General features: G+C 34.1%; 2 protein-coding genes across 3 annotated transcripts in view; one reads left to right on the forward strand and one right to left on the reverse strand.

Annotated features, from left to right (window-relative positions):
- Positions 1-1463: 1463 nt before the first annotated feature.
- On the reverse strand, positions 1464-12279 carry LOC111046424 (transcription initiation factor TFIID subunit 11). The gene is made up of 4 exons (XM_022331975.2): positions 11541-12279; positions 8311-8398; positions 4923-5019; positions 1464-1723 (listed from the first exon to the last, which is right to left on the reverse strand). Exons 1-4 carry the CDS (start codon positions 11978-11980, stop codon positions 1590-1592), a joined length of 759 nt encoding a protein of 252 aa, XP_022187667.2. The 5' UTR covers positions 11981-12279; the 3' UTR covers positions 1464-1589.
- Positions 12280-12337: 58 nt separating this feature from the next.
- LOC111046393 (serine/threonine-protein kinase tricornered) overlaps positions 12338-18007 on the forward strand; it is a 325540-nt gene continuing 319870 nt past the window's right edge. The window contains exon 1 of one of the 2 annotated variants that reach the window (XM_039429978.1): positions 12338-12733. The gene's annotated coding sequence lies outside the window, so the exon portion shown is untranslated. The remainder of the gene's footprint in view (positions 12734-18007) is intronic. The other variant, XM_039429979.1, reaches the window with a different exon arrangement.

Here is an 18007-nt window from a genome sequence, read left to right on the forward strand (position 1 = left end):
CCTCCAACCCGCTCCGCGCACGCTCCGCCCTCTTTCGCTCCGCAGTCGCACCGATAATGGACGTTAGGGGAGATGTTAGCTCTTCTCGCGTTCCACTTTTGCTCCCCGGTCGATCATCAATCGCTTTGCTCGAGTGACGTTCGGTTGCGGAGCAGAGCGAAAGTCTGTACGCACCTTGTGAACGACACAGTATGAGAGACTACCAGCGTCACATAGCTTCACGAAAAAGAACTACGTATATCGGCTTGAGCTAAAAGTGAAATTTGGAACATAAACGCTCTATACCAAGGGATATCTTCTTGTCTTATCTTTTCTCTATGGCCTCACTCTCAAGACTGGATGCATTCCCTATAAACTGCCCAGAATTCCCCAAAAGTAAAACTGGAATCCTCACAGAGAGAATTTTTTTTAGTCTTTTTTTTTGGTCATGGTACACGCCATCAGGGAGGTGCCTTCTCATCCTATATTTTCTCTATGGCTACACTCTCAAGACTGGATGCATTCCCTATAAACTGCCTTGTGGTTTCCAAAAGTAAAACTGGCATTCTCATAGAGAGAAATTTTCTTCAGTCTACTCAAGGGTCATGTTACACGCCACCAGAGGCCTATTGCATGAGAAAAAATACAAAGTAATGATATTAGTAGGGCAGCTGGTTATTAGAATAGGAAATCACTAAAAGTTTAGCTTGTATTTTGTCAGGCAACAGGGACCTGGAGTACAGATAGGCTAGTCCGCATCCTCCCTCCTTAGCGAGTCACCATGGTGGGAAGGTATCTCTCTACCCACAGTGAATAATAAATATTTCAATATTTATAGACCGAAATATTCCTCAAATCTATTCCCAGAATTATAGATTTATTCAACAGTTTTATTATGAGGGGTTTTAACGCATGAGTAAGGCTAGGGCCACACGAGCGCACATAGTGCGTCCGTTGCAACTCACTTTTTGCGGCCGTCGCCAATGACACCACACGAGCGTTGAGTGTGGTGCATCAACGTCAGTTGGCTTTACGCAATGGAACCAGACGAAGCAATAACTTTTGCATGTCTCGACGTGCGTTGTAGCATTTCTGCGCAGTTCAAAAATCACCGTCCGTTACGATTTCGGTTACTTGGTACGCACGTACCTCGTGTGTCGTCATCAATTCACTTCGATGTATTTCTACAACGGACGTCAAAAAGTAAGTTGCAACGGATGCACTATGTGCGCTCGTGTGGCCCTAGCCTTAGATGTAGAGTTACGGTAAGACCGTTAGAAATTCGAATATACTAAATAAATTGAATTGTCTTTTTTCTTTAAGGCTACTTTTAATTCTTTAAAATGACATTAATGTCCAAAATAAACATGTTGTAACAAAATAATTTAAAAGGGTACTGAGATTTCTATTTTTTTTAATATAGAAATTAAATTAGGCCTATATTACAGAAATAAAATTAAATAATGGTGGAAATAATTCAGCGATTTCATACTTTCTGATAATATTTATTATAATTTGAGAAATATTGCATCATAAATGTTTTCATAGAAAATCGTCTTACAAGAAAGTAAATGGAAAATCATTGTTTTTAATATTTAAGATCTAGTTTTCTACATTCTAAACATAATCTTCCTAGCCTTTGTGTTGGGAATTCCTCCTTTTAGACGTATTCTGCGAACAGCCTCCCTGAGATGCTTGGGCTGAAGAGCACCTGTGTCTCCATACATTTCCATCACATCCAGAGCTAAAAATTAATCCAAACAAAATATTTATACTGAATTTTCAACTATAAATAATCAATTAAATACAAAATATTTATAAAGCGATAAATTATCTAAAATGTTCAATGTAATTCAATTAGAATTATTATGTTTAATTTATTCATGAAATCAACATAAATGGACCTATGTATAATATTTGGACAATTTAAAACAAAATTAGGAAATTGAAGACGTTTTGGGCAGTAGCCTGTTTTTCTTTTCAGATCGTTGTATTGTTTTTGATAACCAAATAAATAATTAAAAGTAAAAAATAATGGCCCAGCCACACAAAGCGTTTTTTCTGGCGTTATCATACGAATCGGCAGAGCAAGGAAGCTTTCCGATTGGGTAGGCGTTCAGTAATCAGCTGATAATCAGCCAGTCGGAGAGCTTTCTGCCCTGCCGACTCGTCTGAGAAAACGCTTCGTGTGGATTGACCTTAACAGAGTCCATTGCGTCTCTCGAATAGACTTCATAGATCCCAATGAAAAATGGAATGTAAAAACCCATTCTCAATTGAAATGAAATGTTTTATTGGCAAAAATAAAAAATGTACATCTTAGATATACATAATAAAAGTAATACAAATTTGACAACATGGGAAAATACTATTACAAAATAAAATGAAATGCCAATTGAGTTTTTGTATCTCGAGGTACTAGACCTGTTTGAGACAATTAATTACAAAACTTGCGTTAAAACGTAGTTACTGACGCTGACAGTAAATTGTTTGGATACCTTTCAAAATGCAAAATGTTTATTAAAATGAAGTTTTATTATAATGAAGTTAGTCTTGATGCACAATCAGAATATTTTTCGTCGAGTATTATATTGATAAAATCGTCGATTACTACCAATTGATCGGTATTTTTCTTGTATGTTAATTAAAATGTATTAAATTTTTAAACAAATATAGCTGTAGTGGAAAAAGATCCTCTCTATATTTAGAAAAAAATATTATATATTGGAATTGATTATATATTAATAGAATTCTGAGGATATTCAATAGCGTTTGTGAAGGTGTTGATGTGCATGGCCCTGTTAGTGAGGTTAGAAGGCGCATCATTGAATTTGAATTCAGTTTCTGAATTGATTCAATTAATATGATGTCCGTGATTCTTATTAGTTTTATAGAGTTGATCAAACCTACAGTTTAAATCCCTTAACTTTTATACTTGAATATTTGTTGTTGTTAAAACTTTTTCTTTTTTCTTATCTGCTTTCATCTATTTTCTTCCCACAGTGGCACATGTTTTCCCTTAACCTGTTTCTATGCTCAATTGTAGGTCTATTCTTTTTATAACTTATTGGATAAGTTTTAGATAAGTTAGATTAGTTTTTATTGTTTATGCTTAGATTACTCACAATTACTTATGCTTTCCTCATATTTATCAACTTTCTTATGTATTTGTGAATTTCATGTACTGTATCTCTCATTTTTATTTCTTTTAGTAACTTACTTTATTCGATTGTAAATGGTAGTGAAGACTGTTTTGGGCTTAATGCCTGTAGTCTGTAATAGTTGTTCTGTGATAAATAATAATAATTATGTAAAATTACAATAATACTTAGTGTGAAGCCCACATAAGCTCTTAGGCTTGTGCGTGGGTAATGGGTGAGAGGGATGATGATGTTGAGAGATGACGACTTTTTAGGTAGTCGGGACCGACGGCTCCTACAGTGTGGTCGACGATAATATTATCAATGTTTTCAAATGCATTTTTTGAAAGTTGAAATTTTCCATTCCTCTTGTAGGTAACTGGAAAGTTTTTAGTAACAGACCAGACAATTTACAGCCCGTACCTTCAACGTGTTTCTCTCAATCAAAACTATTAATACAGTAAAACTTGATAAAGACGAATTCCCACATATCAGTGACAGTGAAACTAACCGGTACAGCGGGAATATTATTCGCATTAGTTCTAATGGGTCTATTCACACTAACTCGGTCGTGCTCAGTGGGAACAGTCCAATCAGAACTCATGGAAATTATAATTTACACTGTGCTGGTCACTGATATGTGGGGACCCAGCTTGTAGGTAGGCCAAATATTCACTAATCATAATGTTATCTAAGCTCAATTTCAATTTTATTGATGTCATGCATTGTACAATAATACAATATTGACACAAGTCAAATACGTAGTCACATTGTAAAAAATATTGAGATATTAAAATGACAAAAATAACTTAATTCGATGACAAGAATCACATCATTTTGAAAATTTCTCAATTCAAAAAGTTCCATTACACTGTAAAAGGATTTTTCGATCAGCCAGTCCTACAACTTAATCTTCAACAAAACTTCAGAGTCAATCTCAGATATAACAGGTGGGAGAGAGTTCAATATTTTCCTGCTCATGTGATCAGGACTACCTTGGAAAAAAGACGTTCTATGAGCATCTACTCTTAAAGCATTCCTAGACCTCGTCTTGTACCCGTGTATATCTGATCCTCTAGCCCAGGAAGCTCTATGTTTGAGTCCATGTAGTGCAGCCTCGAGTATGTAAAGACAGGGAAGCGTCAGAATTCTTGAACTTTGGAACAGTGGCCTGCAAAGGGGTTCTGGGAGGTTTCCCCTGACCACTCGCTTCTGTGCCTTGAATACTTTGATAAGCCCCAGAAGATCAAGCCGTATCTCAGTAAAGGCTGAAAGTAGCCATAATAAGCCGAGAATACTACTTTCTTATTTCCATCTTCATACAACATGCACGATACAGTATAATAAAAATTAACTATTCTAATACACAGCATGAACCATTTAATGAAAATGAAAATTTCCACCAGCAAAAGTAAAACAGCAGTAGTCTTGTTCAAACTCTTCGTTAATCTTGAGATAGTAAATGTCGCCCTACTAAGTCGCTTCACGACCTCGTCCACATGATAATTCCACCGCAAACCAGAGTCAACCTCGATTCCTAGAAAACCACAAGCACCTGCAGATTTGATTTGTTTTGCATCGAACTTGAAATTTAGTAAATTAGAGAATTCCGGGCGGTGGGAATTACTAATGGAAAAATCCATAAAACAGGTCCTCTCGACATTAACTTTAAGCTCCACGATGGTTGGTGACTTTTGGGCCATCTTGTATCATCCCTCAAAATCGGACCGATGGCAGTGGATAGTCTGGAAAGTTTACTAGAATTATCAAATCGATAATTTGATAATCTGATTGAATAATTACCTTCCTCAACAACTTCGCCGATGAAAACCTTGGCTATGCCCGACATGGCTATCACAACATTCTGCGATACCGAACATCCAGTTATAGTTTGCATGAGCTGTGGAAAGCATAAAAACAGGAATCAATTCATGAAAAGTCTGAGTAAAAATTTGAAATATGATTATTGTCACTTTCGTTTACCGATAATTAATCATTACTAAAATTACATATGGGCTATTTAATTCAAATAAAAACAATATAAAAACTTGTAGTACCCTTTTATTAAAAACTTAAAAATATTTTAACAATTAGTTTCGACCATAGTTACTTGAAAATGACCTATGGCCAAAACTAGTTGTTAAAATATTTTTAAGTTTTTAATAAAAGGGTACTACAAGTTTTTATATTGTTTTTATTTTAATCATTACTATTTATATGACTGAGAGAATGATAGCAATGTTCTCAATTTATTTGTGTATAGGAGGATTTTTTTTTCATTGAGGATCATGATCACATCAGTTGGTGCGTGGGTGATTTGATGAAATTGTCGAACGACAGCGCTATCAGATTGAAGGGTAGGTCTTAGTAATCTCGGCTAACCTGGCCGGCTAATTTGTCAAAATTATTTGAATAGCAGCTTAGGAAATGAGTCGCCACTTGGGTATTGTGAGTCCAATAACACAGATTCGACATACCATACATTGTTACCATTTTCATGTATACTTGAATAAATTAATTTGATACTTCCTCTCAACCTCACATTGCTTGGTTATCCAATTTCAATAAAAACACAGAAATTTAATTTCATACAATTCCTAAATACTTTGACAATTATTTATTTTTCAGTTGAATGCCTTCGAGGTTAAATGGTAGAAAGTCCTAACTCAGCCTAATAAAGAATATTTTCATTCTATTTTCAAATACTCTTCGATGCTAGTCTTAAAAAATGGAGACAATGTGAAAGAAGGTTGTGGACTCACTATACTCTGACTAAGATAAGTTGAGACTTGCACAAAATTATGTTACCAAATTATGCGAAATTTCAGTCTTTTCATGCCATCCCATATGACTGGATATATTCAAGTTGACAACTCTGCATCTACTGTGTTGTCATATACTCTCAGTGGATGACCGTTTTCACTCTCACCGTTTTCTCGCCGACACGGACACCTAAGGCCAGGCGCACACCAGTTAGTCAAGACAAGACATGATCAGACACGTTTAGTCACAATACTTCACATTGTTGCATATGAAGTCTAATTGCAATGACTTATCAGCGTGAGTTGCGTCACAAGCAACAATGTGAAGTATTGTGACTAAACGTGTCTGATCATGTCTTGACTAACTGATGTGCGCCTAGCCTTAAAAGTCCTTAGTATGACTAAGAGACAAACGTGGGTGGGAATTAGCCAATCGGAGAAGATTCTCTGCCTTATAGTATGTGTATCACCTTGAATAAATAAATAAATAAATAAATTTCTCATTGCGAGAATTGACCAATCGGAGGACATTCGGTGTCGTATCGGCGAGTGTGAAAACAGGCATCTACTGGAAACGGTAAATCGGTGGTTGTCATTTTATAAGACTTCTTCATTTTTACTTTCCTTGCCCTGTTACCATAGGTAAGGAAAGTATTGCTTACTGAAAAAATTAAGGTACCCCAATTTCCGAATTTCTATACGTTTCAAGGTCCCCTGAGTCCGAAAAAGTGGTTTTTGGGTATTGGTCTGTATGTATGTGTGTGTGTGTATGTGTGTCTGTGTACTGTCACCTGGTCATATGGGACATATATATGAATCATATATTTATCTCATATTGATCAGGATTTTAGAGTTTTAATTTAGAAAAGTTTAATGAACAGTGTTTTTGTCTTTGAACGATTTTTGTCATCGACAGAAAGATTGTTTATTTCATTTGTTGTCAAAATTAATGTAGCTTCTCTTTTGTTTTTAATAACAAACGTGCCGCTTGTGCGACTGATAAAAATATGTATTTGAAATGGCTTCCATGTTTGGCATTGACTGAGTTATATTCAATACCCAAATTTTTTTTCTTTTGGGGAGTGTGTGTCGGTGTGTGAGCTCGTTCGATAGGACTGTGAGTAAAGTCCGGCTGTTCTGGTGAAGGGGATAGATTTTGTTCTTGTTTTATAATACAGTTTTCCTGTCGCAGTTCGGGCAGTTTAAAGAGAATTGTATTATTGAATAGGACGGGATGTGAACCCATTTCATTGGATCAGTTATTTTGATTTTTTAATTAATAATTAACGCCGCGAAATACCAGTGGATGCCAAAGTGGGAAGCCATTTTCATAAAGGTAGGTGACTACTGAGTCATTGTTCTTAAATTTTTCATAACCACAACAATTGAATCCTCACTAGCAGCAAAGCGAGTAGCCTCTGAAATATTCATCTGATTATTATTATTTCGTAATTTCTAATTATAATTCTAATTTTGTAATAAATAATTTATTGTTTTGTTTTAAATATCAAAAACCTGTACGATCTTTTCTTGTGTTTCTTGTTTTTCATTTTCCCACCCTTACATATTCGGTGAAGGCACATTTTGCTTACATATATGGTGGAGGCTTCTCCCGCCGTCCATATCGTGCTTACAGTACACGATATCTCATCTCCTAATCAACGGAATGACTTGAAACTATAAGAATCCGACACGAACAGTTTCGATCAAATGAGATTCAAGATGGCGGCTAAAATGGCGAAAATGTTGTCAAAAACAGGGTTTTTCGCAACTCTCTCGAAAACGGCTCCAACGATTTAGATCAAATTTATACCTAGGCTACAATAGTCATTGATAAGCTCTATCAACTACCACAAGTCCCATATCTGTAAAAATTTCAGGAGCTCCGCCCCATCTATGCAAAGTTTGATTTCAGATTCCCAATTATCAGACTTCAGATAAAATTTAAACAAAAAAAATCAAGTGGGAAGGATTGAGCATGAAAATCTTTACAATTAATGTTAAGTAACATTTTCACCTAAAATTGAAAATAAGCTTGAAATTTGGGAAAATGTGATTATTCAATTGCAGACTGTTGATTCTATTAAATCATTCACTATGAAGAGATAGCAGACCTCTTGTGTCTCCAGCGTTATTTTCCTGTCACCAGCTGGCTCAGATCTTTTAATAGTAAACTTGAGATGAGCGTGAACACTAGTGTCAGGTGATCAATTTTCATAACGGCAAGGAAAGTTGTGTGAGTGCGCCACATCAGATTTTTATAAAATAGACTTCACAACTAGAATACTCTAGTGAAATTCTATGTGAAAAGAAATTGGAGAGCTGTGTCCCAATGATTTGAAACAAGTTTTTTTTTCAATTTAGTGATCCAATTAATTGAATGCTACTTATTCTTTCACATAGATCCATAATAATATCTAAATGCTCACCCTCTTTATTGCAGCTTTAGGGAATGCCGACCTTCTGTACATCTCATAACGGTCCAATTGCTCCTCTGTGAAGTTTGATACCAGAACTCTGTAAAAATGAATAATTGTAAATTAATAATAAATAAATATGTAACATGTTGTAAAATTAATGAATGAATAATTGTTGATTATTATGTTGCTAATTGTTATTATCATATTATAATTAATATGTTGAAAATAGTGCACATAATATTTTGGAAGTTTTAGGCACCTCTGATCAACCTGCAACATACTGCAATGCTTTACAGCGGAATCCACTGAAATTTTTAGTTTTAGGAAATGCTGGTGTTCTGTTAAAACTCAACTATAGTGAGGTCCATGTTATAATGGCAGTGGAGAAAGATAGGAGAACAACGTTGCCGAACCTCTGTCTTGTCAATGCCTTCTATAGATGGTATCTGATATTTCATTTCATAAAGTCAGTATTTATTTTATGACACCAATGCTTCCTCCTATTCAATTAATGCTGTCATTTGAAGTAATATCCACTTCATACTGTCAGTATTCTTCTATAGTGAGGTCCACGTTATAATGGCAGTGGAGAAAGATAGGAGAACAACGTTGCTGATCCTCTGTCTTGTCAATACCTTCTATAGATGGTATCTGATACAGGTTTATTGATGTAATATTAACTGTTCATTCTCGTTTAAAATAATCAATTATATTTTATTAAGCAAGAAATTATATTTTTCAATAATTTCATAATTAAGATGAACTATTTTGTTAATTGATTATTAATTCTACATTGTTAAAAGACGATCTGGCAACAGAGAAAAGCGAGAAAGAGATAGCGCTATCCGCTTTGTTGAATGATAGACAAGGATAGCAATATCATTGCTAATCAAACACTGCTATTAAAACGTTGATCTCACTATAGAATACTTAATCCAAGTAAGAACGTATCAAAGAAATGAAAATATCAAAGTGAATAATAATAATAATAATTTGTTTCTGTCCATGACGTGGTCCTAGGTATGGCCACGAGTGAACAAGTCAAGAACAAAACAAGAATAAAGCACATATATTAAAAATTAGGTTTTTGGACTCAGGACCTTGAAACGTACAGAGAACTTGAAGTTGGGGTAACTTGATTTTTGGGGGGGGGGGAAGCAATACTTTTCTTGCCTATGATAGTAAGTAGGGCAAGAAAAGTAAAAATGGCACCATCATGTTAGGCCAGGGACACACCTGTCATTGACTGTTCCAATACCTCTCCGATCATACAGGCAGACTCTGACAGCTAAATATATAACGGACTTAATTCCTTCTTCTAGGCTATATCAATCACCAGTTAACTGGATAGATGGCGTAAAACAACAAGATGACAGGTCAAACTATATTGCCCTTGTGTGCATCAAAATAATAATTGACTGAGTAGAATGGATTTCTCTTTAGCCAGATCTCAACTCTGTTTTTAAAAGCAATACACTGCAGGTTCTTCACAGTAATTTGAATACGGCAAGCCATCATATATCTGGCTCTAAATTTTGTAAAATTACATGAAAATTTTTCAATTAATAGTGATTTGAGTGTAATATTTTTGTTTTCTATCCAGTTTCTCAACCTTCAAAATTTTTAGTTTCTGCTGTTTTTGAGTGAAAAAGGACTAAATTTCAGAAAAGTGGAATCATAACCTCATTTCGAACTTTTAAAATATTATCTAAATTTGGGAGAGGAATAGCACAAGGAGTTTCCTTAGTTTTTCTCTCCCAATCAGTGCTTTCTTGTAAAAATTAGAATTAGAATATTCTACCACCACCTCTCCAACTATAGTTTATTGCCTGCAACCCCTCTTGGGGGTGATGACACATTAGGCTGGACACGACACAGGGGACAAAAAAAAATCGGGACTGTGTGTGGTGTGAGATGGCCGATGAATCACCTACTCTAATGCTCTAGCCTTCCTGGCTGTGTACGAATGAGGCCAAGACACAAAATGTTCTTTGCTTTGCACATTGAAGTGTAGTTCACCTTCCATTGGTGAGCCCAAAGTTAAACTTTTTGTATTTATGGTGGATGCCTCTCTGTCATGGGATCAACATGTGGATATGGTATGTAATCGACTCTCCAAGGTCATCTACCTGATGCGGAAGTTGAGAAACATTGTGCCTGGTTATCTGGTTACTGAATATCATGCCATTTTCCACAATCACGTCAATAAATGAAAAAAATAATTAATTCATAAAAATAATAATAATCAATTATTCATAATAATAAATTATTCAAAAAAATAATTATTCCATAATTATTATGGAATAGTACTCTGGGGTCATGCAAGCAGTTGTGAGAGGATTCTCCCTTATCAAAAAAAGTAGTGCGCATCATGACGTCATCTCCACCTCTGGAACATTGCCGGCTACTTTTTGTAAGATTGGGGATTCTTACAGTCTTCACCCAATAGTAAATTAGCACCTTGACACTCCTAAAGGGTCGGATTCATACGCTGCAAGCAAGAAGCCAATTCCATGATCACAACACCAGGAGGCGAAATGACATTAACACTTCAAATGTCATTAGCTTCCCTTGGGAATACGGAGGTACAGCGATCCTGTGAGCTTCAGGAAATCCTTGAAGACCCATTTACTTGGAAAGAATTATTATTCCATGAAGGAGTTCTGGGAGGACGCCTGACATCCAAATAGAACAGAATAAAATGACGACCACGGCTGTAAAGGGTTCCAGTGGGATCACTACATGTAACCCCACCTAACTCAACACGAGGAATTGACGATTCCCGATTCCAGGGCCGTGAGGAAGATATCGGAAGTAAGACTGACTCACACAGCAGCTATCCCATTCGCACACTGAAGATATTCAGTAGACTTTCCCAGTGTATTCGTGAATTAGAAGAAAAATCATTCAGTAATGTACACCGAGATAGCCTGATTAAGTGTAATTAGTGTGGACTTTTGAGTTTTTAATTTTTCAATGACAAAATCTATGCAGCAAAAGCTGGTCATGGATTGATGGAGAATCGAATTGAATTTCTATTTGTTGGAGATGTCATTTTGTTCGTGTCCGGCTTGGTGTGACATCACCATATGACGTACATTTTAGACTAGAGTATTTATTTTTATTAGAATTGAAAAAACAGTGTATTTTAGAATGTGAGAACCAAAACTACATAACTTAACTCTATTCTGAATCCGCAACTAACAGTATCTAAACATAACCTTACCAAACATACTTACTGCATTTTCTCTCGTTCCTCTTCTTCAATCTCTTTTTTGGATTTCACCTCTTTCTTCTTGTCCTTTTTATCAATTATTACTGAAGTTGAAGCAGTAGTTGAGGAATTTAGCAGACTTGTAATGTCGTGACTGAACCGATTTGAGTCCGTTGTGTTCTGGCTACAGGTAGGTAAACTGAGATCGTTGCCATGATCGGAATCCTTATCTTCTAGTTTAACTGATAATTCATCAGCTTGCACATCCATAGTTGTGTCCATATTTGAAATATCCAAACCTCTAGAATCTGAATCGTTGGAATCACCATCATCACTTCGTCTTGCATCAAAACTAGACTTGTATCTGTCTTCATTCAAAGAGTTTAAGCTCTCATCATTTCTAAAAGAATTACTGTTATCATTATCACTTAATGAATCGTCGTCTCGATCCAAAATGTTATCCATCTATGTGATTGTTTTATACAAACCAAGAATAATACAAAAGAAAGTCTACTTGAATTAACGGAAACTTTTACAGTATTAAAAAACAATAAGCCTAGTATTTGTATATACTTTTACAAATAATTTTATCAATAATAAATCTAGTTTATGTTATAAATTACCACTAGATCACAATAATTATTATTTTCAAATATTCAAAAAAACAATACACACTTCGGAATACAACCTTCTAAATTCAGGTTATGTTTGTTCTTCAATCTTCACTGCCTTCAAAATATTGAAATATAAACAGCTGAAGACTCACAGCTGTGTCAAAAACAGCTGTTATTTCAGAATCGACTAGGCTAGCGCATGCGTAGTTGCAAGAAAGTGAAGCCATGATGTCGAATCAAATCAATAACTTCTGTGCTCTTTATCTGCCCCTAAACTGTGATTTAAAATCTGTGTAAACTTGAAATAATTACCTAAAATCGGTGGAAAAAAGTGGGCATCGCGTTCTTGAAATAATTTCCGCCAGCTCCGATGTTGAATTTCATATTTGCGTTTCCATTGTTCATATTTTCGGTCAAATTAAGGTTACTTCAGCCAGTCTCCAGTTGATGTGTGTTGTGAACAAAAAAAAGTCGTGAATCCAAATCAGTGACGGTTTTGAATTCAACGTGAAATTTAGTTTTTCGTTAGGTTATACTTGTAGTTTGTGAAATTTTAGAGTTCTCTCGCGTTTGATCTGCGCGCCTTTATCACGAAAGGATCAAGGTAAGCTTAGGTCATTGCCATTGAAAAATTAATTTGGACCATTGCACTCCTACTGATAAAAACGTATTATTCTTTGTGTTGTTATCTCTGTGTTTATGTTCATTTCAGGAAGTCAACTAAACACAACTTGATTATTGGTCTCTGTTATTTTAATGCATTTAAAGATGAATTCCGTCATAGTATTTTACAAAAGGTCAAATTCCGTTGCAATTCTAATATCTGACCGTTACAATTTGGCCTCTAACTGGATACTTGCTCTGAACACGAAGTCGGAAGCAGTTTTCACTTGTTTATCACTACCTTACTTAAACATTCTGCCAAGTATTTGATAAACAGAAAACTTTCAATATTCAGCACGACAACTATTAGCATCTCTCAATAATTGCACTCCGATCTTGCAATTTATTGCAAATTTTACTTGGATTGTTATGTCTTTGTGTTTAGAATGCACCAGTTTCATGTCTATTCATGTTAAAATTAGTAGGTTCAAGCTTTGTTGACTATGAATCAGAAAAAACATTTTATTGCATCAACAATGTTAGATGTCACTGTAGATGTTAGGTTATGAGTGAGCTTATGTGAGAGTATTGAAGAAATAGATTTAGGCCTAATGCAAAGTGTTAGATGCTTAACAACTTATTTTTTAATAAATATTGTTTTAATACACATTATCATCCTCCATTTATAGCCTACATGAAATTTTTCTGTATTTTGAAGTGTAGGTCTATAAAAAGAGGTAAAATATTCTTCACGTTGGTTTTTTATTAAAAGTCAAGAGAACCGTAATCTTTTCTAATTTTCATTTTACCTGATACAATCTTTATGCATTACTCACACTTGGCGTAATAACATTAACATAAAACTAGCTTCACTTTCTTCTAGGGAAGCAGTAAGGTCAGTGATAGTGCTGATAAGCTATCGCTTGGATAAGTTGAGATTCATGAGTCTGCTACTCCCCTTGTTGACTAATTGAGGAGCCGACTTCTTCAAATATTACCTATGAATAAAATTCAAAAATCGCTTTCTTCCTGAACCCACCTAAAGCTGTAGGTCTCTCATCACACATGAATAAGACTGGGGCTTTTGAGGGCATTACTCTAAAAAACAATACTGTATGAATAATTTAATTAGACTGAACAGCAAAACAGACAATGGAAATAAAAATTATTTATTAAAGTAGGTAGCAAGTTTTCGAGTATTTTAGTAGTAGATTCAAGTCTATTGCGTTGCTCTTATAGTATTTAGTAGCTTATTTCAAGTCTATAATGTGTTTACAAAGCCACAGAGACTCGTCTGATGTTGACTATTTCCATTTTTACGGTAGTTTACCTGAAAAAGCTGATATTCTCTTACTTAGGTTAATAGTAGCTTAATTTTTTATGAATGGTTATTTAGTTAGTTGAGTAGTTAAGGTTTTTGACATAGTTAGGAAAAGATAAGATTAATAGTATGAATTATTATTGTATTTCAAAACATGAATTAATAATATACCAAACCTATGAATTAATAATTATTTTTTATTTGAAAAAACTTATCAAGCATAAAAATTAGCTTCAATTTAAAATTAAATATATAAATTAATTAATTTATAAATTTTAAAAATTGCTTCAATTGTATTCATTATTGTTGTTAATTAACTTACTGTTCTATTCCAAACTTTTTCGTTTTTTTTTTTGTAAATAAAAACATTCAAGTCCCCCTCAAAATGTGATGAGTCAGTTTCAAAAACTGGAAGAATTGTGCAATGAAAATACAGTACCTATGGTAATATACAGAGTGAAATACAGTGTATGGTAATACATGGCTCATTAGTAAACATGAGTGAATCCTCCAAATTCTTTGAATTGAGTGACACGTTTTAACTCTATATCAAATTCAGTCTCCATGGAGTCATTTCTGTCACAACAAAAACCATTCTATTTTTTATTTTCAAAGTCCAATTGAGCAACAAGTTGATGCATTTGAATACGTTTTTCATCGTATATTATATGCACTGTAGAATAGAAAGAGAGGGAGTGAGTGAGTGAGTGACAGGGAGAAGATCGATGTTGGAATATATTTGCGAAACAAATGACTTCCACCACGCCACTGGAAAAGCTAACATTCCCCTTCCTCTTTATCTACTACCACCTCCCCCTTAATTTACCCCTCCGCACCCCCCGGTTACTTGAATTCAGGTCAGATTGTCTACTTAACAAACAGTAACACAGTAGTTGTCTGTGCTGGGAAAATCCAATACCGTATTCTAATTGAATTTAGGTCCCTGCCAGACTAGCAGTCAATCTGTATTAAAATTTCAACTGTTTAAATGTTGTATTTAACCCAGTGACCTAATTAAGTTTATCTAGTAAACTCATTGATTAGTCTTTGCAAGTAAACCGTAACTCTCAGTTCATGAAAATAATATTGTTGTTGGAAAAATGTTGAAGGAGTTTTGCGAATGACCTACTGACCTTATTAAATAAATAGGGTTTCAGTAAATACATTCAATACTTTTAGAACAATGCTTGAAATTCTAGATTAATGAGAAGGATAATACACCTTGATGTTTGTCAAACATTTAATAAATAACAATTTATGATGATATAAAATCTATTTCATTGATTGTAGCTAATGCAGTAATTTGATTTACATTATTTACAAATGAGCAAAATTTGATAGTGGGACTAGTTTTCTCCCACAATAATAGACAAAATTGAAAAATCATAAATTAGTTACTTAGTTCATTTTCAAATTTAGTAAATGTTAATGGAAATTTAATTCTATAATCTCCTTTCTTTATTGCATTTAAAAAATGCATCATAGAAGAATAGCGCAACTCCTAGAACATATCACACATGAAAAATAAATTGCTTCCATTTGATATTTTCAAATTCCCTTCCTGTTCATTTATTCATCCATTACTCATTTTATTCTTCATTCATTTATACAATAAGAACATTATCAAAATGATAGAGAGAGGAAAAATAAGGTAACATTGTGCTATTCCTCTCCCGAATTTAGATAACACATAATCCGATTAGGTTAAGTCTTGTAGTTCTTGAATTCACAAAATTTTCAGTCCTAAAGTATTTTCACAAAGTAGATTTTCAAATTTAGATGCTTCAAAACTAAACGTAGAAGAAATATTTCACACTAGCTGGCCCGGCGAACTTCGTACCGCCAAATAGTTTAATGCATCTCATGACAAACTTTAGCTGGATGCACACCTGAGGAGGCGCGATGCGGCATTTTATTTTTTATAGATAATTTTCCAACTGCAAAATACATAATTTACTTAAAATAAATTAATTCTGAACACCGAAGACAGCACAATTATTCGAAACAAAGCAATGTCTTTAGAGCATGTAAGTCTTCAACCTGAGGCCGCACTGCTGGATGGTTACACACAGAACAGTCATTTTGTTTTTAGTCGGAGCGTTTAGAATAAAATGCATGAGCTGTTATGGAGCAGCACACACTCTTGTCTACTATCTACCGACGGCTGTTGTATGACGCAATGATTATAACAGCTGATTTTTATTTCTGTGTGTCACCAGCTCACAAATCTTCTCCCATGAGGATTACATGTGAACTTTTAAGGACCGTAGGAAAGAGTCCTGAAGTCGGATTATAAATTTTATAGGCCATAAACCTGGTCCTGAACATAACGAACACAACTAAAAAAATCATAAAATTCGGTACACACATGAAAAAGTTATTGAATGTCAAAATTTGAGGCTCGATTTTTATTTATATAGATTATTATAACTAAGATAGGAAATATTCACGTAGGCCTATTGAAAATATAATTTTGAAGAATTACCGAAAAAAGTATTTTTCTATTTATTATTAAATGACTTTAAATTGGAGTATTTCATTGCCTTTGAATACGATGAACATTTAATAATAAATTATCATTAAAAATAATAATATTATTATTATCATCTGTAGGATGAACTTTGTCTATCATGTACTGATCAATGAGTATTTTTCATATTTTGAATATATGATAATTTCATACACCATATTTTAATTTTATATACCATTTCATTAATAGTTGATAGTGCAGTTGTATTTTATCAAGTATATTGTTATAAATACTAATTTTGATCAGCATCTAAAATCAAGGAAACACTTAGATTGCAGTTTGAATAAATGATTGAAGCATTATCAAGTCAAGGTCCTGTAGTACAATAGCTACAATTGCTTCTTTCTTCTCAGTCATTTTTCACTTGATTTAATTACTCATTTCTGTATTTCATAGAATTTAATTTTGTTTGTAGTACTTACTAAGAATGCATTTTCTATTATCAAACAATTTTTATTATCGTGTAGTTCATATTACTATTGTTTTATCCTTAACTAAAACTGATAATATTTTGATGAGCTTGATAACATTCATTCAATAACTCACAAATTATGCCTGTTACAAGTTTTTCTTCGATAATTGCAATTTTCAACAGATACTAGTGTCATTTTCATAAGCGTAACTAACTTTCTATCTTGAATTAAGTTTGTAGCGTGAATGTTGATGTTGTGGAACTTTTCCATAATTGAATAGACCTGAAATGTTGTCAAAAATTCACTTTATTTAAATAAAAATTGATATTTTAATGGAGCATGCTTTCGTGTGGGCTCACGAATGTGGATTTTTGACAACATTTCAAGTTTCTTCAATTTCTATCTTTAAATTATGCAGCATACTCTATATAACAGAGATTCATTTATATTTCAAAATGAAAGAAATCTTAATAAAATAAGTCAAATGATTAAGAGAAGCAATCATCATTCTTCAAAGAGGGAAGAGGATTCAACAACTATCAAGGTTACTCTATCTAGTGTTTTCACATTCTTTATTGTTTTGGGTCTGCTCAGGGGTTTCTAAAGATCTCCAGTGGCTTCACCCAATTCATTTTTTACCCAATTCTGACAATAATTCATATTGCATAGGCCTATTGCAATCAATGAGTAATATCGGGCACCGAGCTTCGCTCGTTATTTTTATTTATTGATAAACAGAACACAATTCTCTAAAATGATCGTGTTTATATTTCACAGCTGACTATTTATGTCATCTTATGAATTTCGGGGATGCGATATTTTGATTTTTCACATACTCACTCGCTCACTCACTTTTTTACTATCCACAGCTGTTTCAGCCAAGGATGAATTATCCTTCCAATGTCGTTCAGCGAGTTTTCCCAAGGATGAGACCTAGTGCAATCGAATTTTTATATCAATAATTATGTTCCAAATTTCGTGAAAATCGTTAAGAGCCGTTTTCGAGATCCG

The sequence above is a fragment of the Nilaparvata lugens genome, chromosome 6, assembly GCF_014356525.2.
Source record: "Nilaparvata lugens isolate BPH chromosome 6, ASM1435652v1, whole genome shotgun sequence".
Taxonomy (NCBI): domain Eukaryota; kingdom Metazoa; phylum Arthropoda; class Insecta; order Hemiptera; family Delphacidae; genus Nilaparvata; species Nilaparvata lugens.

Bases quoted from the DNA above. Each gene is read 5' to 3' on its own strand.
- LOC111046424 (XM_022331975.2), bottom strand. From the start codon at position 11,980: ATGGATAACATTTTGGATCGAGACGACGATTCATTAAGTGATAATGAT. The intron at 8,399-11,540 runs GTAAGTATGTTT...TCATTTTTACAG, and splicing joins GAGGAACGAGAGAAAATGCA to AGTTCTGGTATCAAACTTCA. The intron at 5,020-8,310 runs GTGAGCATTTAG...TGCTTTCCACAG, and splicing joins CTAAAGCTGCAATAAAGAGG to CTCATGCAAACTATAACTGG.